General features: G+C 34.5%; 2 protein-coding genes across 5 annotated transcripts; both read right to left on the bottom strand.

Annotated features, from left to right (window-relative positions):
* Positions 1-1,706: 1,706 nt before the first annotated feature.
* LOC136225697 (uncharacterized) lies at positions 1,707-7,400 on the bottom strand. Of its 4 annotated transcripts, none has more exons than XM_066013807.1 (7): positions 7,251-7,400; positions 7,105-7,153; positions 4,156-4,254; positions 3,768-3,997; positions 3,385-3,672; positions 2,442-2,549; positions 1,707-2,348 (listed from the first exon to the last, which is right to left on the bottom strand). In XM_066013807.1, the coding sequence occupies exons 5-7, from the start codon at positions 3,589-3,591 to the stop codon at positions 2,046-2,048; spliced, it is 618 nt and encodes a 205-aa protein (XP_065869879.1). In that variant the 5' UTR covers positions 3,592-3,672; positions 3,768-3,997; positions 4,156-4,254; positions 7,105-7,153; positions 7,251-7,400; the 3' UTR covers positions 1,707-2,045. The 4 variants fall into 4 exon arrangements, with proteins under 4 accessions (XP_065869879.1, XP_065869881.1, XP_065869880.1 ...); XM_066013809.1 differs by having other exon boundaries at positions 3,385-3,667; XM_066013808.1 differs by having other exon boundaries at positions 3,768-3,838.
* Positions 7,401-13,948: 6,548 nt separating this feature from the next.
* LOC136227096 (agamous-like MADS-box protein AGL61) lies at positions 13,949-21,296 on the bottom strand. The gene is made up of 2 exons (XM_066015807.1): positions 21,206-21,296; positions 13,949-14,709 (listed from the first exon to the last, which is right to left on the bottom strand). Exons 1-2 carry the CDS (start codon positions 21,294-21,296, stop codon positions 13,949-13,951), a joined length of 852 nt encoding a protein of 283 aa, XP_065871879.1.
* Positions 21,297-24,504: the final 3,208 nt, after the last annotated feature.

The raw sequence follows: 24,504 nt of genomic DNA, 5'->3' as shown, positions 1-24,504 counted from the left end.
AGAAAATTGGTACACTTGAGAATCTTAGACGAAAGAGGATTCTAATATTCGTTATGATTCTAATTTATCTCGAGGTAGGGTTCTGAACCTATCATTATTTTTAGTGAAGATAGAAATTATTAAAGTTATCCTTGTCAGGATAATCAAGCCAAGCCTTATCCCGTAAAAATGCGATGACGGGAGGAAAACCCAATTTTCTATCTCATCGAGAAAGAACCTGATTTCTCTTCAATCATGCTTCTAATTCCGTTTTTACTTCTCGTACGAAATTGATAATCCTGACAGGAAGATTCGTGCTACCATTTTTTAGAATCATTTCTCGAGCGGTTAGGAAAATTTATTTTTCTTACTTTTATTTTGGAAAGTAATCTGAAAATAACAGTGGGGAGCAATTGATATAACCACTACCCACGTACTCCATTATCGTCCTAGATAATTGTACACACGTTCAGCACGATCTCTTACCGATAACTCACAGGTAACTTCCTCCCTTATTCCTAAAAATAGGTTTAAGTCTGAAGAGGAGAGGGTTGGCTTTTAGAGAGAGAAAAGAATACTATATTTGACGGTATCTGACTTAAGCATCGGAGCGTTTGTGGGAAGACCGCTTCCCACACTGTAACAGGTTCAATCCTCAAGGAAGATCAACCTTTGACAGGGACGTTCAACCTTCATCTAGAGACATTCAACCTTCATCCAGGGACGTTCAACCTTCATCCAGGGACGATCGAACTTTCATCCAGGAGGTTCGATCCTCAAGGAACGTCGACCGTCATCATTCTGATTGGAAGGACCGCCTTCCTTCATAAGTTCAACATTGATCTCACATTATACAAATTTATTGTTTAGTTCAGGCTACAACAGATCCCCATAATTCACGGTAAAACACAATTAAGTCTCTACTCTTTTAAAATCGTCACTTAGATCCTTAATGTATTGTTCATATACTAATGTTAATATATGCCATTATTATATGGATAAATTATAAAACTGGGTCAAATAGGAGGTATGTTTACATATAAAGACTCATTACACAATACATTACATACGTAGACTATTTCATTTACACTACAAGAAAATATCAGTTTACCCACGACATAATGTCGTCGGTACTAATAAGATTTTCGTCGGTAATATCGATTACCGACGACATACAAACGAAAATCATGTCGTAGTCAGATTGCTTGTTGGGAAAAAGGTTACCGACGACATTGAGTTTGTCGTTGGCATTAGCGACGACATTGTCGTTTGTAAGTTGTAAGTGACCAACCAAAAGAATTAATCGGTGTCGTTATTGGACACAGCATATGTCGTCGTTAAGTTGTTGTTAAATGACATGTCGTTGGTATCCTGTCGGTAATCTTCAAACTGAATTTGGCGCCAAATTAATTGGCAGGAGAAATAGCATCAACTTTGTCGTCATTATGCGGTCGGTAAATGGCATTTAGCGCTAATTTAGAAACATATGTATCGTTTGTAAGTCGTCGGTAATTTTTCCGTTGCTATGTCGTTGCTAACATGTGTTGTCGGTAAGTTGTTGCTAACTTGAATCATATGAAAGTCGTCTGTAATATCGTCGTTGGTAACATGTATCTTAAGTTGATAACTATGTTGTTGGTAGGTTGTTGCTAACATGTCGTATGTGTATATATATATAATAAATCGGCAACTTTTATATTATATTAATTTTTAAATAATTCTATAACTAATAAATAATATCCCATTCAAATAAATAATAAAAATAAAATAATTAAGCTAATTAGATAATATACCTAAAATAATCACAAAATATATTCAAAATTACTCCAATATTTTAGTTTTTGGAGCTTAAAGGGCTAGAGTTTTGAAAGTGATATGAACTATTTCAAAATCACAACTCTAATGTAACAAAAGATGGAACAATCAAGCTAACAAGAAGCAATAGGTTACTCAGGATGAGGAGATAAAGGTGGCCTACTCTCAGAACTTTGTCCGGTCTGATTTGTAGAAAGGTTAGGAACCATCTCCCGAATCAATTCTCTAAATCATTCATCATTACGATTAATTTACTCATCATTACGATCATTTAACTGTTGGCGTAACTGAGTTAGTTCTTCCTGTATGGATCCATATTTTTCTTTCAAATCTCCAACTTCTTGCTCTAATTGAGCAGTATATTCAGCAGATGGTGGAGGTACAGAAGTAGCGCCACTGATATCGCTATATAAACAAGCCACTGATCCAATACCATAAATTCTATCCTTTCTTTTTCCGGCTGCAGCCTCTATGAATACTTGGCTCTCGTCTAACTCCTCCTCATTGTCGTCTTGTGCATCCAAGCGTTGTTGACGTAAAGCAACAACACGTTCCTATATACATTGAAAATTAATTAGTTAATTTATCATGCAAAAACATATGCACAAGTATATCATGAAAGTATTAATATTTATGATGTTACTCACATTAACTTGACGTGCTTTATCATCCACAAACGTTTGGCTATCCTTCTTTAGAGTGTGGGTCTTTACGAAAATCTCATGCAACGTAGGTTCTCTACCCAATTCTATTGCCTACATAAAATAGAAACTTTGGTTGAATATGGGACAGCAAACAGAGAAATATTTCAATGTCCATATTCACTTATGGACACCTTTGACTCTAAATTGAACACTTCAACAATTAAACAGACTATTGCTGCAAAACATTCAGATTCAGCATTATCAACCACACAATTAATAAATGCCAAAACAAAGATATTCTCCTCTCCAATTCACACCAATGTCACGTACTTTTCATAAGAAAAAGCATTTGAAGAATTCTGGGAGTGGGAAATGCACACGAAGTCAAGCTTTAAATAAGAATTACTGAGAACAAAGTATGACAATTATGCAGACTCAATTCTGGCCATATTCCTTGAGAGCATCCAAAGCCGAAATGATAGATGGAGACCTAATAAAAGATCCAGGGAAGCATGTCCAATAATTATATAATTTAATTGAAAAAACTTTTTTTAAATTCCCAAACTAATTTTAAAATAAAAAGGGAAAGCAGAAGTATGACATGTCATGCCATTTTTTTGTAGTTGTGGCAGGTTCCACGCATGCATCTCAAATGTGGATCCCATTTCTAGCTAATTTCAAGCAATTGTATCATTGAACTTCCAAATCTGTGCACTGGAGCAGAATGCACATGCTCAATACACCCTATGCTTATTTAGTAATTTTAAATCAGAACCCCACATAAAAAGTGGCTACCCTTTTATAGATGCTTATTTGATAATTCTATATCAGAACCCCACACAAAAAGTGGCTACCCTTTTATATATGCTTATTTAGTAATTCTAAATCAGAACCCCACACAATGAGCAACCAGTAACTCATTTGTTTAGCAATTTAGAATACTTACAATTCTCCTCGCATGTTCAGCATGAGGAATAGAGCCTCCAGTGTGGCATGAAGGACTAGCCCCGTTTTTTCCTCCTTTTTTATTCTCTGAATTTCTTTTTGATTTGAGGAGGAATTCTGGACTGGTGAAAAACTTCTGCCATTCGTCCCAAATATTTTGTGGCACGAAGGGAAGTTTTTCTTTCTTTGCATTAGCAGAATATACCATATCCTTATATCGAGCGTGTGCTGTCTTATCCCATGCAATCTTGACTAATTCTTCAATGGCCTCATCCCAATAATATCTTTTCTGAAGAAACATTAAATGAAATATTAACAAAACTTAAGATTTCATACAGTATAATCCCAATAATATATACCTTAAATGGATTCATAATTTCATACCCTGAATTCTTCAAAGTAGAATTTTTTTGTTTCTGCAGTTACTTCCGTCCAACGAGAACCAGATGCATCAACTTTATGCTCAAATATTTTTCGGATGGATCGAGAACAAGACGGCCATAACCCGAAACATTACTTAATTAATAGAAAAGAACAACAAAATAGAATAGAAAGATAAAAGAAGAAAAGAACAAGCCGGCCATAACCCAAACAGATTCAATCTGAGTTGAGTTCTGCAAGAAATCAATCCATTAGAGTTCTAAATTTCAGCAATAATTCAGCTCATACAATTGCATCAAAACACATTAGTCAAACAAAATTAGAACTAACATGCAACATCCAAATCCCTAGTAATCTCTAAAACCACAACACCCGAATGTAGAAAACTAACCTCTAAATCAGACAATGGAACACAAATTATCTTCTCTATTTTGTCAAACAATGTAATCTGCATTCCATGTTTAGTGGCAAACCGCGATCAAATCAAATTCTGCAGAAACAAAAAAAGTTGATTAAGAAAACTCATCTTATTTTCATTCTAAAAAATTGACTAACTGTGTATCGGCTTAGAATTACAACAGAACAGTCAACTCCACCAATTTCTATTTCTATATGGAACTCAGATGAGATGCTAATATCAGTTAATGAAATCGCAGGGTCACTGAGCATAGAACTCTCGAAACAATTCTAGAAAACAACCATTGGATAAAGTTTTGACAAAACACATAGGAAAGTTCAATTATATATACTTGGCACAATTGGACCAAGACATCACAATAGTGGAAGTTGCTGGTTATAGACTTACTTATATGAATATCAGTTATTCGGCAAGTATAAGGACTACATAAAACTTACGACACATGTTGGAATCTATGAACAATAGAAACTGAAAATTAGCACATGGTATGAGTAAGGTTCAAAACGTTTTGGATAAGGTTGAGATGCTTTTCTTGGCATGAACCAAAATTTTGAATGAAAATATATGTGGCTTTATCTTGAATCTCTTGATACCCTCTTCACTGCAACATAACAGTTTAGTTCTTTCAAGAATCCTCTATAGACTGCACCAAATCCACCTTCTCCAAGTTGCTCTTGCTCTGAAAAGTTATTTGTGGCTTCAGCCAAATCAGCATAGAGGAACTTTTGAGTCCTGATTGCCTTTATGAACAATTATCCAAGTCCACTCCACCATGATCCATGGATTCAAATGAGATGGATTTATAGGAGTGAATTTCATCATTGTCAATTAGCCCTTCATCTTGCTCTACTCTATTTAGAGGAATTTCGAAAAAGACTGATTGAAAACATTAACGAAAAGGACAAATTTTCAAAGCGAATCAGTTATAAAGAGCTTTATAGATAATAGTAAAAAGTTGTAATTCATAGTCAAAAGGCACAAAAGGGAACTGTCTCAGGAACTGAACCTGAAAGAGGCTCAAATCTTTTTGATATCATTTTATATAAAGTAGTAAAGAATAGCAGAGGTGCTAGAAGGAATTGAAGGTAACGGAAACATGTAGACAGAAAATGGAATTGAATTAACTTAATGAATGATTTATTTCATCTTAAATTTTAAAAAGGTGTTTCATAGCAGAGGGACCATGCTACTATTTTTCCAGCACATGCCCCTCAAACCAGTACATGTGAAAAGAATAGCTGATTTCTACAAGTAGTAATTTAATTACCAAATTTGCAAATCATGAAATGCAAGACACTTAATGGAAAGAAATCATATTGCAAATTTGTGCTCTCAGAGTGATTTTATTAAATTATTGATCATTTTGAGGAACAATAAGAAAATCACTCTGAGAACACAAATTTGCAACATGATTTCTTTCCATCTGAAAATGAGAATCTGTTTAAGGAAAACATGAAAACATCTCATCTCAAGACTGCCTACTAGGTTTTATCACTGACGCACTTCAACATCCCATTGATGCCAATCTCGTGCCTTCCACCAACTTGTCTAGTGAAATGCCTAACCTAGGGTTACAGTCAAATAAATCAAGTTTCCCTCCTCTCTTGAGTCCATCATCAAATATTTAATTTGCCTCCTTAAATTTTCCCTCATACTCAGTTCAGTTTGAAGGTATTTAACTACCATCCTCATTCATTGACTCCATAATCACTTGTTCTTCTCAACATCCACATTCCACCACTCCTCACAAACAAGATGAAATTAATTAATTGCCTCAAATGTACTATCTAAAGCTAAAACTATGGTCTTCTCTCTCAGCTTTAGCTTGAGGTATGTAGCCGAGATTGCAGGCAATATGAAACACCATGATGGAGGTTCAAGCTCCACTAGTATCATAGACTTGTAGAGACTTTCACTCTAATTAAATGATCTCGCACAGTTGATATAGAAGGATTTTCTGCTCTAAATGCCACCATCTTGAAATAAAAAGAAGAGATCACCACCTTTGACAACACAATCACATTCATGTCTCACTTTCAAGAAGACATTGATGAAAAAATGCACATCATGAATGACAAGGTGGATAAGCCAAGATGCAGAGGTGCTAGAAGGAATTGAAGTTAAAGGAAACATGTAGACAGAAAATGGAATTGAATTAACTTAATGAATGATTTATTTCATTTTAAATTTTAAAAAGGTGTTTCATAGTAGAGGGACCATGCTACTATTTTTCCAGCACATGCCCCTCAAACCAATGCAACAGTCATAGACATTTAAGCAATCCTTGAAAGTAAACAACTAACTTCAGCATAGAGGCATTCCAAATCTTTTTTCATGATACAACAAATATTAAGGTTTGTGTGTGTACAAGGAATACATATTGCAACTTTGCTCAGCTCTACATAGCTTATTGGTATTCGTGGAACTTCCCCAAAACTTGAAAGCCATTAGTTCTATTGCCGGTTGACATTAACAAGAGAAAAGATGGCCAGAGTCGAAAGCGAAAAAAATTAGCGGCAGGAAATGAGAGAGAGTATAGAGATGTAAGGAGAAATATAGTGATCGGGTCTGGAAGTTTATAGAGAGCTGGTTATGGTTATGGTTATGGTTGCAGTTGTTCAAGTTTTTAACTCAAGCCAAGCCAAGCCGACAGATGGCATTTTAAAATTTCTCTCTGTCTCTCTTACTCTCCAGTTCACGGTGGATTGGTTTTAGTGAATTTCAATGGATGACACCACAACCTACCACATCATTTCACCATCCCCTCTCTAGATCTTATCTGCCTTAACTTTACACCCCCATTCATATGAAAAAAGGAATCCAAGGTAACGAGAAACATGTAGACAGAAATGGAATTGAATTTTTCAAATAATATATCAACAACATTACAATAGAAGTATATAGTAACAACGAATTTGGTACCTCTTTTGATGAACTTTGTTTATCTCCCTATTGATGAACTTCAGAAACCCTAAACACATGGAAATTAGGGGAAATCAAAGTAATAAAATATTAGGGAAATGTGTGAAATTGAAGTAAGGGGAAAGATGAAAGATGAAAAGAACTACCTGAGAGAAGCATTGAGAGGAGATATTGAAGTAAAGTGAGAGATGAAAGGGACCATGTGTGAAAGACGGCGTAGAGAAATGTGTTCTCAAATTCTGATCAGGGTAAATGGTTGTAGAGGGAAAAAATTTAGGGTGAAAAAATTGAGAGGGAAAAAATTGGGTATAAGCGGGAGAGAAAAAGGTGGGAACTTTTGGGTTTTTTTTAATATATTTTTTTATTATTTGTTTGTAAGTCGTTTGTATTTTGGGTGGTAATTTAGTAATAAATAATTAAAGAGAGTTTCTTTTTTTCAAATAAATATTTTGTTTGTATGTCGTTGGTATGTTCTTTGTACTACCAACGACATGCCATTGCCACATAATTTCATCACTATTGGCAACGACATAAATCGTTGGTAACTTATGTCGTCTGTAAGTCGTTTGTATTTTCTAGGTATTTTGTTTTATTATGCTAATTGAATAATTTAGTATGTAAATAGTAGGTTTGTCATCGCTATTATCCACGACATATGTGTCGTTGGTAAAATGTCGTTGGTATACTGTTATTTTCTTGTAGTGTTAGTATATATATATAACACTTAAACCATTTTTCTTCTTTGTTCTTCTCTTTACCTGCGAACTCAAAGTGTTTGGCTTTGTGTGAATTCGAAGTGCTTTCAATCTCTGTGTTTCTTATCTTCGATTTCAATAGCAAGAAGCAACTAGAAAGTACATATCTACTGTGTTTTTACGATTTTGTTTGGTTTAGAGTTCTATGTTCTCGTTTCTTATGTTTTTGTGATCTTGGTTTAGGGTATAGTTGTATTTTTTTTGTTAGTTTATAGCTATATTCTATGAAATGAGACTTAGAAATAGTTGGAAATGATAATGAAGAGATAATTTGGTCCAGAAAACTATTTCGTAAATATGAGTTTCCTTCGCAGTTTTGGCCCAACCCCGAAGCAAAATCATCACGGTTTAGCCAAAACCGCGAAGGAAACTCATATTTGCAAAGCCTTATTCCCTTCTTAGTTGTTCAAAACCGCGAAAGGAAATATACATGATTTGCGACTTCGTAGTTTCACTCTTGCTTCACAATTTTGAGCAACCGCAAAAGGAAATACACATGATTTGCGACTTCGTAGTTTCACTCTTGCTTCACAATTTTGAGCAACCACGAAAGGAAATACACATGATTTGCTTCATGGTTTTGATCAACCGTGAAGTAACCAAGTAATCTTTGAAGCTTTTTAGCATTATTTGCCTAAATTGAGCTATATTTTGTTGAAAGTTGATCCATCTAAGGTTGATTCAAAAAAGAGAAAGAGAGTATGAGTTGATAATAGTACGAAAGGCATAAACTAAATATCGTTATAGCTTGAATACAAATGCATCAATCACAATGACGGGTCATTGGGATGTGATGAAGATGGTGAAGACTAAATTAACTAAAGAGCAAATGGAGATGTTTAGGAAAACTTGGCATTTGGCGGATATGAAGGTGTGTACATTATCGACTCCTCTATGACATGGGGTCATTATTAGAGAGATTGCTACATCAAATCCAAATCATAAGGAGATGTGGGTCAACATTAAAGGAGTTGAACTGAAAATTGATGATTTTGAATTCGGACCCATAACCGGATTGAGATTTGGTGACTCTGCACCAATTGTGAAGCGAGTGAGTAACTTAAAGAAGGCAAATAGATTAAAAAATCTGTACTTTGAAGGTAGTCGAGTCTTATCACACAAACAAATATACTCTACCTTCGAAAGCAAAGATTGGAGCCTTGAAGAAAATGGTGATGCGGTTTTCATGGCTATGTTGTATGTTATACATAGGCTCCTTTTCACCACCGATCCAAATCATTCTGTTGATCCTAATATCATCAACCTCACTGATTTTCGAAAACTGTTTAATGAGTTTCCATTAGGTGTGTTTGCTTAGGAGAAGATGTATAAGACGTTGCAATTGGTCATATCTGCTAAGAGTGGAAAGGGGAAATTTGAGGCGTTCAACGAGGTATTCTTCATATATTTATTTGATCTACTTGATGTTAGATTTTTTTTTTTTTTGCATTTGAATTGAATTAGAATATTTTATAGGTATGGATTCTTGAGGTATGGAGTGTGCCTCGTAAATTCTATATAAGGAAAGACAAAAACATGCTTCCTCGTTTAAGTAGATGAATAACTTCTAAAAATCCAACTTTTAAAGAAGCATAAGACGTTTGTAATGTAAGTAATATGGTATCCGATGTTTATTGGTTTTGTGTTTTTCATTCATCCGGCGTGCCAGAAGCTGCACTTTTTGTCGAGCCAATTGAAAAAACGTGCAGATGGTACAAGGCTATGTTCTTTATCGTTGGAAAAAACTGAATTGAACTGAACTAAACTGACTGAACTGAATTGAACTGAACTGAACCGAACTAAACTGAATGCTACTGAATACTGAACTGAATGCTACTGAACTTAACTGAATGCTACTAAACTTAATTGAATTTAACAATAATGATGATATCTATATATAATATAAAACAGTAACGATGGAGCTGAGCTGTCACTTCCTCCTTTTTTACTGATAAAAATATATAATATAATACATAATATATTAATTTTTAATTATATTAAATAGATTATTTAAAGTAAATGTGAAAATAAAATAATAATATTTAATTTATATATCATCTTTATATCATTAATTGTAGGGTTAAGGTGCAAAAATACCCCTAACGTTTTGGGTCAGGAGCAATTTTACCCCTAACGTCTAAAATGGTGCAATTTTGCCCCTAATGTTTGTAGCCAAGAGCAATTTTACCCCTAACGTTGGTAATTTGGGTCAATTTTAGATAATATTATAAAACACAGATATTTTTTTTCATTATTTTGCACCAATTGCATATCAATTCATTCTAAAAAAAAGGATTTCATGTTTTTTTATAATTTAATAATAGAATTGGAGATTAATATTTATAAATTCAGTGAATTTTTTGAATTTTTTTTGTCTAATTCGTACAAAAGACAGTATAAATTTTTATTATTTTTTTTATTTTTTTCACATCTCAACATATGTTTATGATTTGTTACTGATAAAATGACGCACATGTGAAGTGTAGATGATAAAATTCATGACCGAGAAGACAATTTGATGAATTATTTCATAAATTGACCCAATTTATCAACGTTAGGGGTAAAATTGCCATTGGCTACAAACATTAGGGGTAAAATTGCACCATTTTAGACGTTAGGGGTAGAATTGCTCCTGACCCAAAACGTTAGGGGTATTTTTGCACCTTAACCCTTAATTGTAATTATTATATTATATTTTTAAATTACGGGCCAAAAACTAGTTAGACTTTAAAATAATTTTAATGATAATATTAGACATTAATAAGCTTATAATAACAATAACAATAATAAATAAATATATTATTAAAGATAAAAGGGATAAGGTACTAAAATAGGCATGTGGTTTTTAGAGAAGTATCAATTTAGGCTTCACGTACAAAATAGCACCAATATAGGCTTAACTTTTAAAAAAGAGTACCAATTTAGGCCTCAATAATTGTTTGGTGTCTTTCTTGTGCGGATTGGATCAGATTGTGGGCGTGCCAGTAGCTTTATCTAAAACTACAAAAGAACTAAAATTGGATCTAACTTCTAATCAAACCAAAGTGTAAAAGGCTTAAAGGACATAAAAGAGCCTAAAGTTCATAGCGGAATCTAGAAGATTGATTATAACTACACTGAGACATTGCTTAAAAGAGACAATTCAAAGGTAAAAAGTTGCTTGCATTGCATTGAATGAGATTGTTGGCATAACTGGAAGACTAGAGCTAGAACTTACAAATTGAAAGTTAGATCAAAATGAGTAAACTAAGGCTGTAGAATAGCTAAAGTCCATAATGTGAGAATTGTTTGAATTCCATTAGGATTGAGTTTGATTTGATTTCATTTTGTTGAATTGGTTTGAGTTGGATCCTTTTCCCTTCTTTTTCTTTTCTTTAAATACTGCAGTTGCTGGTTCCAATAACCGGTACACCCACATCCTTGTTCCCACTAAACCACGTTCCTTAGTTAGTTCCTTCATGCGACGGGTTCTGTTTCTTCATCAACTGCCCACGTTCCCACTTGCCACGTTTCTTGTATTCAAGCTTCTCTAAACCAAGTTCATTGGGGTGTGTTTACTGTTTTCCCTTAAACTCTGTCTTTCAAGTCGTTTCGGTCAGCCTGCTCCACTTCAATGGAATAGTTCTTGTTGAGCTGTGTTCTCTAGCTCTTTCCCTGTTTTGACGCCTTTCTACATTGATCCCTTCCAATTAGTTCCAGTGTAATTGTAGGGGAAACAATAACGAAACGAGATACGATGTTGATATTACTCCATTAAGTTCTGTCAATTGTACGTGGAGGGAGAAATCAAAACTTAATGAAAAAATAGGAATGATGGGTCCAATCCGTTCTTGAGGCCTAAATTGAGACCCTTTATAAACATTAAGCTTATATTGATTCTATTTTGTACGTGGGGTCTAAATTGATACATCTCCAAAAACCATAGACCTATTTTGGTACCTTATCCCAAGATAAAACTAAATTGAATATCAAATAAAAGCTTGGTTTGGTAAAAGCCTATGAAATTAAATAAAAATGAGTTTAATTTTAACTAAAAATACAAATTACATACAAACACAAATTTACATAGAATTTAAAGCCTATGAAATTAAATACAAATACAAATTTCTATTCAAATACAAATAAAAATTTCCATTTAACCACGTCTAGCGGAGAATGAAGTGGGAGCGGAAAATGAAGATGATGTTAACGAAGATGATTAAAAACAATTAAAATGTAGTTGGGACATTTAATAAATTATATATAAATAATTATAATTATAATAATAATAAATTATATATATATATATATTATAAACAATAATAATTATTATATATTAATAATAATTATTATAATAAATAATAATAAATTGCTGAATGATGAACTGAACTGAATTGAACTGAACTGATTGTTACTAAAATTAAATAATAAAGAACATGGTCTAAGTCACTCAAAGATTATGTAGACGGGTTTCTATAGATTTTAAGATACTATTCGAGAATTATAAGGATATTGAGGAGGGGCATGGAGAAGGAGAGGAGGGGGAGGGGGAGGCTAAGGAGGGGTGGAGAGGCTGATGAGGATACAGGAGGAGGAGGAGAGGGGGGAGATGAGGTTCGAAGTCAAAGGACACGAAGATATATAAGATGAGGAAGATGAGGAGGATAATATATATATATATTTTTGATAATAATGTTAATATTTCATTAAGTAGTAAAATTGCAAGTATAAGATAAGACCAGTAAGGCATAAAACCCCACATACATACATATAGGCTAAGGCTAATACATAGTCCACTAGGACAAGAAAATGACTATTAAAAGCAAAAAGGGCCATCAAAGGCACATCGAACATAAACAACAGTTGAAACAATGAGGAGGATAATATTAGAAGAGTGAACAAGTCTAGGAAAAATGAAAGATTACAATAAGATCAATATTCTTACAATAAGTTGAAGATTATTACCATAAGTTCAAAATACTTAAAAAATTATTCAAATTATTACAAATTTATTGGATCAATTGATAGCATCAAGTCACCCTAACACAAGGTCATAGGAGTTGGTTATGAAAGCAACCCCCTAATCACATAATTCCATGTCAATTATATTATTTACTAACCCTTATATGGATAATTCTTAGAAACATAAGAAGCCATTTTTTTAAAATGAAAATTAATAATGATATAGTGTAGTAATGAATAAGTTATAAATTTAAACTCATTTAGCTATTTTCTTCTGATTGTTGTTCTTCGAAAAGTCTAGCTTTTCATATCCAGTTTTATCAAACATCTGAACAATGTTCATCCTAAACATAGTGCAATATCATAAAATGTCAAACTTCCAATAATTAGAAAACTATAATTATGGCACAAAGGCTGAGTATAAGCAAAAATGAACATTAGAGTCCATGAATTCGAAAAAAGCCTTAGGCTCATCAATAACTACAACGCTCAATTTTACAATTTTCCAGCTTTAATTTAGGCATAGAATAGACCAGAAAATTTCTCATATATAATTAACAACCAAATTGCTGTCATATTAGCAGGAAAACTAAAACACAAGGACAGATGAACCAAAATTTAGAAACATTTAAGAACCAGACCTTTGAAAATAAACCAGTTTGACCAAAAATATACTTTTAATAAGCAAAATATTTCAGTGATACCAGAATGGAGAAATTTCAATATTAGTAAGCTTCAAAACCCATTTGCAAGTTGCAAAAACACATGTGATTTCTACACACATAAACCTAAGATTAAGGAATCAAAGACTAGTTTTAAGTACTGAACACAACATGGTCATACTAATTCTATTTTACTAAGGATTTAAAAAACATTAAGGATTAGCAGATTCAAGCAAGATGTTACTGGGATTTGATTGAATAATCCATTTAATAAGTCTGTAGACAATATGATGAAGACATAATTAAACATAAACAGTTGCATACTGGAAGAATTACATCAAAATAATGGAAATTATAATGCACTATTGTAACCCTAGCACTGAAAAACATAAAGAGAAGAACAAATGAAAAAATCCCATCTCTATAACCAATATTATTTAATACTAGAAATATATGAAGAAGCATGATTTCATTTGACCTCATAATCTAAAAGAAATCGATCCAATTTCTTGGAGGAGTAGGTGCTGGTGCGGGTGCCGGTGCAGGTGCAGACTGTTCATCCATGATCAAATTTCCTGAAGGATTAGGTGCCGGTGCAGGTGCAGGCTGAAAATCGAGGAACCAATTTCCTGAAGGATTAGGTGCCGGTGCCGGTGCAGGTGCAGGTGCAGACTGAACATTGATGTTGTTATTGATCCAATTTCCTGAAGGATTAGGTGCAGGTTCGGGTGCAGACTGTTGATTGATGATGTTATTGATTTCTAATTCCACTTTCTGCTTAAGCTGTACTAATCCATGGTGGAGTTGATTAAGTTCATCGGAACCAAGTTCATCAATTGGTTTTTGCCAGGGGTACATGTTTTGCCCAAATTCTCTGAGTTTGTCCAGTTCTTCACCACGCTTTTTCTCAGTTTGCAAGTCATTAAGAATCTTTGTTAATTCCAAATTAAGGTCATTAACCTTAGCATTAGCACAATCTTTGATGATTTGGCCTTCATTGGAAGTCGGAAAATGAGGATTGAGAGGAAGATAACGGTCTAGGATGGAATCAACTTCTGGAAATCCAAATGAAAAAGGCTTATTTGCTGGAGAGAATACTATGATTGCAATCTCTACTCCACACAGTGTGCAGAGCTCACTTGCTTTCTTGAATAGTCCTGAACGACGTTTTGAAAACGTGACCTGAAGATGATTTTTGTTTTGAATTTTCTGAATGGGAATCTTTTGGCGACCCAAAGTAGTCTTTTTCACCATTGTTGAAACTGGGAACTAGATCAAATACTTAGGGTTTTTTTAGTTCTTGTAATGCTGGGTGATGAACATATTGAGGTATTTATAGAGTTGAAAAATCCAAGCATATGGAGGTTAATTTTGCTTTTATTGTTATTTGCTGTCTCGAGTTGGCATCATAAAAGCATTATTGAATCTGGGAACTAATTCAAATACTGTAGATTTGAAATTCCCAGACATATGGAGGTTTCTCTATGGCACTTAATGCCAATTTCTGTTACGGATTGTAATAATATTTCTCCTCTTTGAGATTGATAGTTTCTTTGTCAACAATCTGACTTTTCAAACTCAATGTCAATCTATGCAAATTTTACATCTACGGGAACAACGGTTTAATTTTTATAATATTTCTCTTTCATAGCAATATCATTATTAATTAATTCCAATCTTAAAATTTCTGTAATTAGAAACTTTTCTGTACTTAATTATACCTATACTGACATTATTGCCCTGTTAAGAATTTTTCGTCACAGACTACATTTCTGCTCAAAATGACCCTTTTCTCTGATGGAGACCAGATCCTGAAGCCTTTAACTCCATCTCCATAGCCTACGAACACTCCCTTCTTGGCTCTTGGTTCTAGCTTACCCTCATTAACATGATAGTAAACTGTGCACCCAAAAGCTTTCAAATTTCAGTAATCAGCAACCTTTCCTGACCATATTTCTATAGGCGTCTTGAGTTGTATGCCGGTGTGTGGTCTGCGGTTAATCAGATAACATGATGTGTTCACCGCTTCAGCCCAGAATCTTCTTTCTAACCCAGCGTTAGAGAGCATGCACCTCACCCTCTCCAGTAATGTCCGGTTCATTCGTTCAGCTACACCATTCTGTTCGGTGTATTCCTGACTGTGTGATGCCGAGCAACCCCTTCATCCTTACAGAACTAATCAAACTCAGACGAACAGAATTCTAGACCATTATCAGTTCGCAGCCTCTTTATCTTCTTTCCTATTTGGTTTTCCACCAATGCTTTCCACTGCTTGAAATTCTTGAAAGCTTCACTTTTATGCTTCATCATGATGACCCAAGTCATCCTTGAATAATCATCAATCAGAGACATAAAATATCTGTGACCTCCCAAAGACTCAACTCGAGATGGACCCCAACAATCAGAGTGGATGTAATCAAGTGTGTCTTTTGTTATGTAAATAGCTTTGGGAAACTTGCTGCGATGTAGTTTCCCAAAGACACAGTGTTCACAAAGCTCCAGACTTTTGACCTTATGGCCATCAAGAAGATCATCCTTTGATAGAATCTGCATCCCTCTTTCGCCCATATGACCAAGTCTCATATGCCATATCTTTGTCATATCCTCCTGGTCAATCTCTGATGATGCAACATTAGCTGAACCTGTAACAGTGGAACCTTGTAGAAAATACAAAGTACCATGCTTCACACCTTTCAGAATCACATCAGAACCTTTATAGACATGTAGAACTCCATCTTTTCTTGACCAGCTGAGACCCCTGCTGTCTAACAGACTCAGAGATATCAGATTCTTCGTCATCAATGGAACATGCCTGACTTCGTTCAACGTGCAGAACTTACCATCATGTGTCCTCAACTTGATCGAGCCTATTCCAACTGCTTTGCAGACATGACTATTAGCCATTGAAATGCTACCTCCATCTACCTGCTTATAAGTTGAAAACCACTCTCTCCTTGGACAGATATGGTAAGATGCTCCAGGATCAAGAACCCACACATCAGAGTGATGAGTGTGTCCGTCAGCAACTAGAGCAATATCATTTTCAGAGCTGCTGTCGCCATCTGCTACAGCAGCAGAACCTGGTTGATTTTCTGATTTCTTCTTCTTCTTTGGACAATCATTTTTCCAATGTCCTTTCTCCTTACAGTAATTACAGGTGTCGTCTAGCTTGGGACCCTTTGAGAATGGTTTCTTAGACTTCTTCTTTCCACCGTTTCCCTTTCCCTTACTGCCGCTGGCAAACAGTCTAGAGGCCTGATTATCTGCACCTGTATTGCTCGCCTTATGGCACAACTCCCTGCTATGAAGAGATGACCTAACTTCTTCCAAAGTCACAGAATCTTTACCAACAATAAATGATTGAACAAAATTCTCATATGAAAGCGGTAAAGACACCAATAGAATCAAAGCAACATCTTCATCTTCAATTTTCACATCAATATTACGTAATTCTAATAATAATGTGTTCAATTGATCTAAATGATCCCTGAGTTGCGTACCTTCCTGCATTCGCAGGCCAAACAGACGTTGTTTCAGAAGAAGTTTGTTCGTTAGAGATTTCGTCATGTATAAGCTCTCTAACTTCATCCACAGACCGGTAGCAGTCTCTTCAACTGAGACCTCAGTGATGACGTCATCTGCGAGGCACAACATAATTGTTGAATGTGCCTTTTCTTCCAGAATCGTCATCTCAGCAGTGACTTCTCCCGTTGCCTTCTTCAACGGCGTCCACAGATCTTGTTGTTTTAACAAAGCCCGCATCTTGATCTGCCATAGACTGAAACTATTTCTCCCAGTAAACTTTTCGATTTTCACGTTCATCGCAGACATCTTTCTCTCCATAAAACAAAACCCCGATCGAAAACCGAAAGCTCTGATACCAGTTTGTTGTGCGGAATTAATGAAAGATAAATAAACAAGCAATCGAAAAACACAGATTTACGTGGTTCACCAATGTTGTGTTGGCTAGTCCACGGGCAGAAGGAGAATAGTATTATTAGGAGGCGAAAATCATATTACTATGATTAGGTTACATAATGGGGTATTTATAATACCCAATCTAACCTAATCCCACTATGAACCCATGATCCCAATCCCAATCCAACTAAGAACCCATGATCCCAATCCAACTAGGAACCCATGATCCTAATCCAACTAGGAATCTGAAACCCAAATCCTACTCTGAATAGGAAACGGGATATACTGATTCAAGGCATTACGACAGTAAAATTGACCGTCCCAGTTATTGATGAACCTAAGCCTTATTTGCAATTCATGGACTCTTAGAGCATCTCCAAAAGAGGGTGTATAAAAGAGTGCCAAAACTTAACACATAATCCCAAAATATAATATTGGCTTAAAGCACTATTTGGCTATTGATCTATCCAAAATTTTATTATTTGGCCCCTGACCTATTATTTGGTCACATTTGGCCCATGATCTATCCCAAATTGGTGAACTTTCAACAATGGTGAAAAAGTCTAGTTTGGGTCGCCAAAAGATTCCAATTGAGAAAATTCAACAGAAAAATCATCTTCAAGTTACGTTCTCGAAACGTCGATCCGAACTATTCAAGAAATCAAGTGAGCTATGCATACTGTGTATAGTAGAGATTGTAATAATAGTATTCTCCCAAGCAAACAAGCCATTTTCATTTGGATATCTGAAAGTTGATTCCATATCCTAGATCGATATCTTGCTCGGAAACCTCATTTTCCGAGTTTGAATGAAGGCCAAATCATCAAAGGTTATAGAAATGCTAATGTTAATGAGCTGAATATTTTATTATCTATCATGAATTAATAATCAATGAACTAGAAAGAAAAATTTCTATTTTTAATCACACGTACATTTAGAATATATTAAAAATACATTTTGAATATCTAAAAATTAAAAGAGTATATTAGTCTTTTGTTAATAAATACTTTTAATCAGAAACGGGTCTCTGAAAAATTAACTTTTAGAATCTGAAAAATGTTTTATATTCTTGTAGTTTAATTTTAATTTATGTAATTTTCTGGGCATTTATAAATAGTTTCACATATTAAAAATAATTACAGAATCCTAATTAATTCAATATTGAATTATTATGTACACCCAAAAGTAGAGTACCCTTTGGGGCACACTCAAGTGTGTGAGGACCTCCTTTATAAATACCTCGATAACTTGTAAAAAAATCGTTGATCAGAGAACTTCCCTGTGAGGCACCGTTAGGATCAGCCGGGGACACTCTGATGACTAAGTCAGTAATATTCTTGAGAGAATAATCTGTAATCACAAAGTAGGGTTAGAATAACGTGTGTGTACCTTTGATCCCAAGAAGCTGGGGTATTTATATGCAATTCTGTAACAATCGTATTAATCCACTTTATTGTCCTTGAATGTGGGTTTCGATGTTACTTTAGTTATACTCGATGGTTTCAGTATTAATGGAGTTGTTAGTATCATCAATGTTGGAGGTTTCTCCTTGATAACGGTTTAGAGACCCTTGCATTAATTATCATTCATTCCTTATTAATCATGCATACATCCCACTTTTATAAGGGATAATGGTTTGTCATTTTTTTTTGTTTAGGAACTGGAACACAACGAGCAGATAATGGTTTGCCATTATTTCTATTAATTTCCCCTTATTCCTCATTCTAGAATAATTTGGGTTGTTATCAGGAGCCCCCCTAAAGGTATAAAAAGCTCTTTAGGACTGTCTAAAGCATGTTTTATATTTAATTCTTTTGTATTAAACATATTTCCCCAGACCAGTAGGAATGAGACACGTCATTTAAATTTTCTAAGCATCAAATAAGCCAATTGAAGTGCTCGGGAGTGTAACTCAAAGAACTCTCCTTTCTCGATTTATCAAAATATACCAATCTTTTTTGCTTGGACTTGATAATTTCTTATTTTGTTAAGCTTCCTACATACCCTATTATTTTTTTGGGAATCAAAGCCACATAGTTCGACCGTCAAATATTCTAGACATTCGCCACTCTAGCTTTGTTCCCTATTTTAAGCTTTATTCGCTTTTTTAGGGTTTTGGCACTCCAGGCACTTGCCTTTTTAATTAGCCTTTACTTATTTTCCAAAGTGTTTTTACTTTGTTTTTATGAAGGCGAGACTTCATTATCTTTGATGAAGATGAGGCTTCATTGTGTTTAATGAAGAAGATTCGTCAATTATAGCTTTATTTGGGCGTTCTTTAAGCTATTCGCCATTCGATAGGTTTTACTTTTGCCATCTAGGCATTCGCCTCGTGGGGCTTTTTTGTTCGCCATATTTTGCATTCGCCACATCGGGATTTTCTTAGGCGTTCTTTGCGTCATTCGCCTTTTGATAGGCTTTACTTTTGACATCTAGGCATTCACCTCGTGGGGCTTTTTCCTTCGTTCGTCATATTTTGCATTTTGTGAAGAGTTTCGTTGTTTCTTCTTTTATTTTCATGTTTGAACTTAAGAATATTTTTTAAGTGTTTAAACTTATTCCACCAAATCGCTAGGGTAGGTGGCCAGCCGTCCCCCAGAAAGCTTGCGATAAGCTTTAAGGATTTCTTTCTTTGAGAAAGATGTATCCGCCCTTGATAGAATTTTTAATGACCACTTCTCTAGGAAGTGTATCTATCCGTAATGGGACCTTTGATTTTGAATCTGCCCTTTGGAAGGGACTTTGTGTAAGATTTCTTCACGGGGAAGAGAATCTGCCCTTCGAAGGGACTTTGTGTAAGATTTATTCACGGGGAAGAGAATCTGCCCTTTGAAGGGACTTTGTAAGATTTCTTCACTGGGAAGAGAATCTGAATCCATCTCCCCTTTTTTTAGTAAGAAGACATTTATGTATGCTAGCACTCCGATAAGAAATGTTATACAAAACTAATAATCAAGGGTAATTTATTTAATGAGCAAGTAAATCTGCCATTTGAAGGGACTTTGTCTGCCCTTGACGGGACTTTGTATTTTAAGCTTTCAAAGAAGCTGCCTGTGGTGGGACCGTGTTCTCTTATGAAAAGAGTTTTAAGCTTTTAGGGAAGTTACCCGTGGTGGGACTTTTATGTAAGATCTTATGGATAAGACCCGCCCTATATGGGATCATTTATTGATATGATACGCTTTCAATTCACCTTAGATTTTCTCCGAATTACTAGGGTAGGTGGTCAGCCGTCCCCTAGAAGCTTATGACAAGCTTTATGGATTTCTTCACTGGGAAGAGAATCTGCCCTTGATGGGACTTTTACTTTGTTGTTTCCCCTCCCTATGTATGGAGACATTTATGTTGACTGTGAACTCTGCAAACAAAATGATAAACACGTTTGATAACAAAGATTAGTTTATTTAATGGGGGCAATGTTATTGCCTTTATTATAATGGATACCGGTCCTTCTGAGAGCCTCGTTAAAACCCGCCCTTAATGGGGGATCACTTTGTCCTATCTTTGAGGTAAGTGGACCCGCCCTAGATGGGGGATCACTTTGTCCTATCTTTGAGGCGGCTGATCCGCCTGTTCAACCTCTGGATCTTTCTCACATATTGTGAGGCTTTCATATCTAGCACAACTTTTACTTTATCTGGATTTGCTCTACCTCCTTTTTGGCTAATGACATAGCCAAGGAATTTTTTCTAAAGTGGCTCCGAATGTACACTTCTCTGAATTGAGCTTTATTTTTCATGCTAGTGTTTGGCGTTGGTTGCAGTTTTTAGCGATTCCCTTGTACTTGTGGGTTAGTACTGAAAGAACTCCAGAAGTGGGGCATATCCTGTCCATTATTAAAAGATTGTGGTAAAGCATAAAAGCTATATTCACTTACTTTAGTGATCAATGACTTGATCCATGGAACAGACTTCATAGCGAAACACTGTTTGCATTGGCCTTGTTGGCAAATATCATATACGATGCAAGGTCTCTTTATGAAATTTTTAGTTCATCTTGGAATCAACTTAGTAATTCCTTCACGTTAGTCTCTGACTCTAGAATGAACTTAGTCAAAAGATAAAACCAAGTAAATATTATATGCCAAACATATTCATAATAGAACTTTAATCGTGCTTGCTTTAATAATACCATATATAACGGTCATAACCATAAAGGTTACTATTGCAGATAAATATCGTAATGAATTTTTAATAATGAATAACCATAATGATAATGGTTAAAAACAATGTCTTTTGCATTTTAATGCAGATTATCACCCAAGATAATAAATTTATTTTAAATATCATAAAAACTATAACCTTCAATATTGGGTAAGATATAGTTACTATTTACTTGTAACTAATATTACGCTACCATGTATTAATGGAATTCATATATCATTAAAGCCTCGTTTGGAGGAAGTGCAATTAAAGTAAGACAAGTGATGGTTTAATAATGTAGTTATATATAAAATTACTCTTATAGTATTTCATTTGTATAAATAAAATAAAGGAAAATGGTAATTTTGGAAGAAAAATATACATGTACCATGATTCTCCTCCAATTTGGAGTGTAAGGAAAATTACCCAAAATTCACCCTCACGTACCTTCAAATACCATCATCCAAACAATCTCTAAGGAACACTCATATATATCCTAAGAACCTTGCATAAATTAATGTTCTAATTCGAAACTGGCACTTGCACTTTTTTTTTGTAGTTAGCTCAGGATATGAAAGTTTTGTTTACCCAATGTGGTAATTCATCAGCCCATAATGGCCTTAATAGTTAGGAAAAATTACTGGATAATCACAAAGAGACTCAATATTTTCAAGTCTCTTATGTTGATAAAAGAAATTCTAACAATGTCAAATAAACAGTTTCTATATGAATAGACACATCTCTGTAAAAAATGATGAAATAACTGTTTGACAAAACAATAATTAAAAACATGAATTTCTGATATTTTAAATTAAAAATACTATATAAGAGAAAAGCCATACATAGATGGTGAACTGTATAAGAAGAAAAAAAAAACAAATATGATTTGCTTTGTAATTTCTTCTAATAATTATATGCATGTTCATCCAAAAGACTGATCAGACCTAAATCATCTATAATTACATGAGCATTTTTATGATATTTTAATATCAAATGACAAAATCACCTTGAATGGATGGATTTTTTTATATAAAATCCCAAGATTATAGGTCTTATACATGTATTTTGTACTAATTCAATGATAATAGCTTATTACACTTGTCGTGCATAAAAATATGAGGCATATTAACCATGCAAGATTTAATGAAAGATCTTATGACTTCATCTTTCACAGTTTATTATATTTATCATAATAACAAGTAACGATATTCATAGCACTTCATAAGGGCGAGGATTCTCAAATTTCTTTAATTAAAAATTGAATGAGAAATGGGAGGAAACTTATCTTGTTTATCATAAAATTCCAGATTTAATGTAGAAAACTCTTTCCCACCAATATATAGATAACCCTATCTTTGAATAGATTTGTTTGTACTGATTGAGCCAAGGTTTGAGATCGGGATTCCTATTACGTTGACTCCATTGTTTTATTCTTTGTGAAACTCTATACAATCAAGATTTTGTGATCTTCTGTTTGTTAGAGACCCTTCAGTAGATGGTGTTATGGGGTCCTTCCTATCACTGCTGATATAGAGGTTCCTCTAATGGAAGGGTTGAGCCCTTCTAAAGATATTTTATGTTCGTCGTGCAAATTCTATTAATCTTAGAATTTCACGCTCATCGCACCAATTGATAACTTGTGAAAAAAATCATTGGTCAAAGAACTTCCTTGTGAGGCGCCGTTGTGATCGGTCGGGGACACTCTGATGCCTAAGTCAGTAATAATCTTGAGAGAATAATCTGTAATTACAAAGTATGGTTAGAAGAATGTGTGTGTACCTTTGATCCCAAGAAGATGAGGTATTTATATGCAATTCTGTAACAATCGCATTAATCCCCTTTATTGTCCTTAATGTGGGTTTCGATGTTACTTTAGTTATACTCGATGGTTTCAGTATTAATGGAGTTGTTAGTATCATCAATGTCGGAGGTTTCTCCTTGAGACCCATGCATTAATCCTGCATTAATTATCATTAATTTCATATTAATCATGCATAAATCCAACTTTTATAAGGAATAATGGTTTGCCATTATTTCTATTAATTTCCCTTTATTCCTCATTCTAGAATAATTTGGGTTGTTATCAACATCTACCAAGTTCTTTGAAAGCAATGTGAGATACTTACCACTCTATTTGACAAAGACTTATGCCTTTTCACAAATTCAATATTGGGCCTAGCCCAATAGAATTTTTATCTGTCATATTATTCATATTTCTCATTGAGAGTGATAGTTAATTACTATTTTAAGGTTTAGTAATTATAAATTTTTCTCTACTTAATTACACTTATACTTACATTTATCAATTACTATTTTCAGCTTTTATTCGGCAATAGAAAATATTTTTTTTGAATCACAGTAGAAAATAATTTATTTCATCTTGTTGGAGATTTAAGGGAAATGCCCTTTTTAGTCATTTACCATTTCTCACTCTTGTAACTTTATGTATCCCACATGGAAAACTTGTGAGGAAGTTGAAAGGTTTATATTGGGTTGGGCTTTATGTGATATTAAATTGTGTTAAAGTGGCTTTTACAAAAAACACCACACGCGCGCGCTCGCTCGTTCGTTCGCGTGACGCCCGCCCGTCTCGACTGGACTGGGCCCGATTTTTATTTTGTTATTAAATATTTTAAACCTTTTGACTAATTCTTTTAGTTGATGAAGTCTTATCTCCACTATCCCTACTTTCATTCAACAACCCACGTTTTACTCTCATGAACGTTGTCCACTACAACGTTCATTTTACACACTGAAATAAAAGAGTTTTTCAGAGCTACGAGAGATACAGTTTTTTCCTCAATTACGATTTTCATCTCAAACACAATTTTCCTCTGGGCATTAAATTTCTTGCTATTCCAAAGCTTCGACCTAGAGTGCACTAGGACGGCGCTTGCTGTGTAAACGTTGGTTGACGATCGGACTTCCAGATTGCACCAGAGTCTGCCGTAATCGTTTTCAATGCAGTGGTTCTGTCCACGA

This window comes from Euphorbia lathyris, chromosome 4 (assembly GCF_963576675.1).
Source record: "Euphorbia lathyris chromosome 4, ddEupLath1.1, whole genome shotgun sequence".
In the NCBI taxonomy this organism is placed as follows: Eukaryota; Viridiplantae; Streptophyta; class Magnoliopsida; order Malpighiales; family Euphorbiaceae; genus Euphorbia; species Euphorbia lathyris.
Note: the sequence above shows the minus strand (reverse complement) of the source record. Positions and strands in the feature narration are given on the sequence as shown.

Bases quoted from the DNA above. Each gene is read 5' to 3' on its own strand.
- LOC136225697 (XM_066013807.1), bottom strand. From the start codon at position 3,591: ATGGTATATTCTGCTAATGCAAAGAAAGAAAAACTTCCCTTCGTGCCA. The intron at 2,550-3,384 runs GTAAGTATTCTA...TATTTTATGTAG, and splicing joins CTGAACATGCGAGGAGAATT to GCAATAGAATTGGGTAGAGA. The intron at 2,349-2,441 runs GTGAGTAACATC...CAATGTATATAG, and splicing joins ATAAAGCACGTCAAGTTAAT to GAACGTGTTGTTGCTTTACG.
- LOC136227096 (XM_066015807.1), bottom strand. From the start codon at position 21,296: ATGAAGTCTGTTCCATGGATCAAGTCATTGATCACTAAAGTAAGTGAA. The intron at 14,710-21,205 runs ATATGCCCCACT...CAACAATGGTGA, and splicing joins ATCTTTTAATAATGGACAGG to AAAAGACTACTTTGGGTCGC.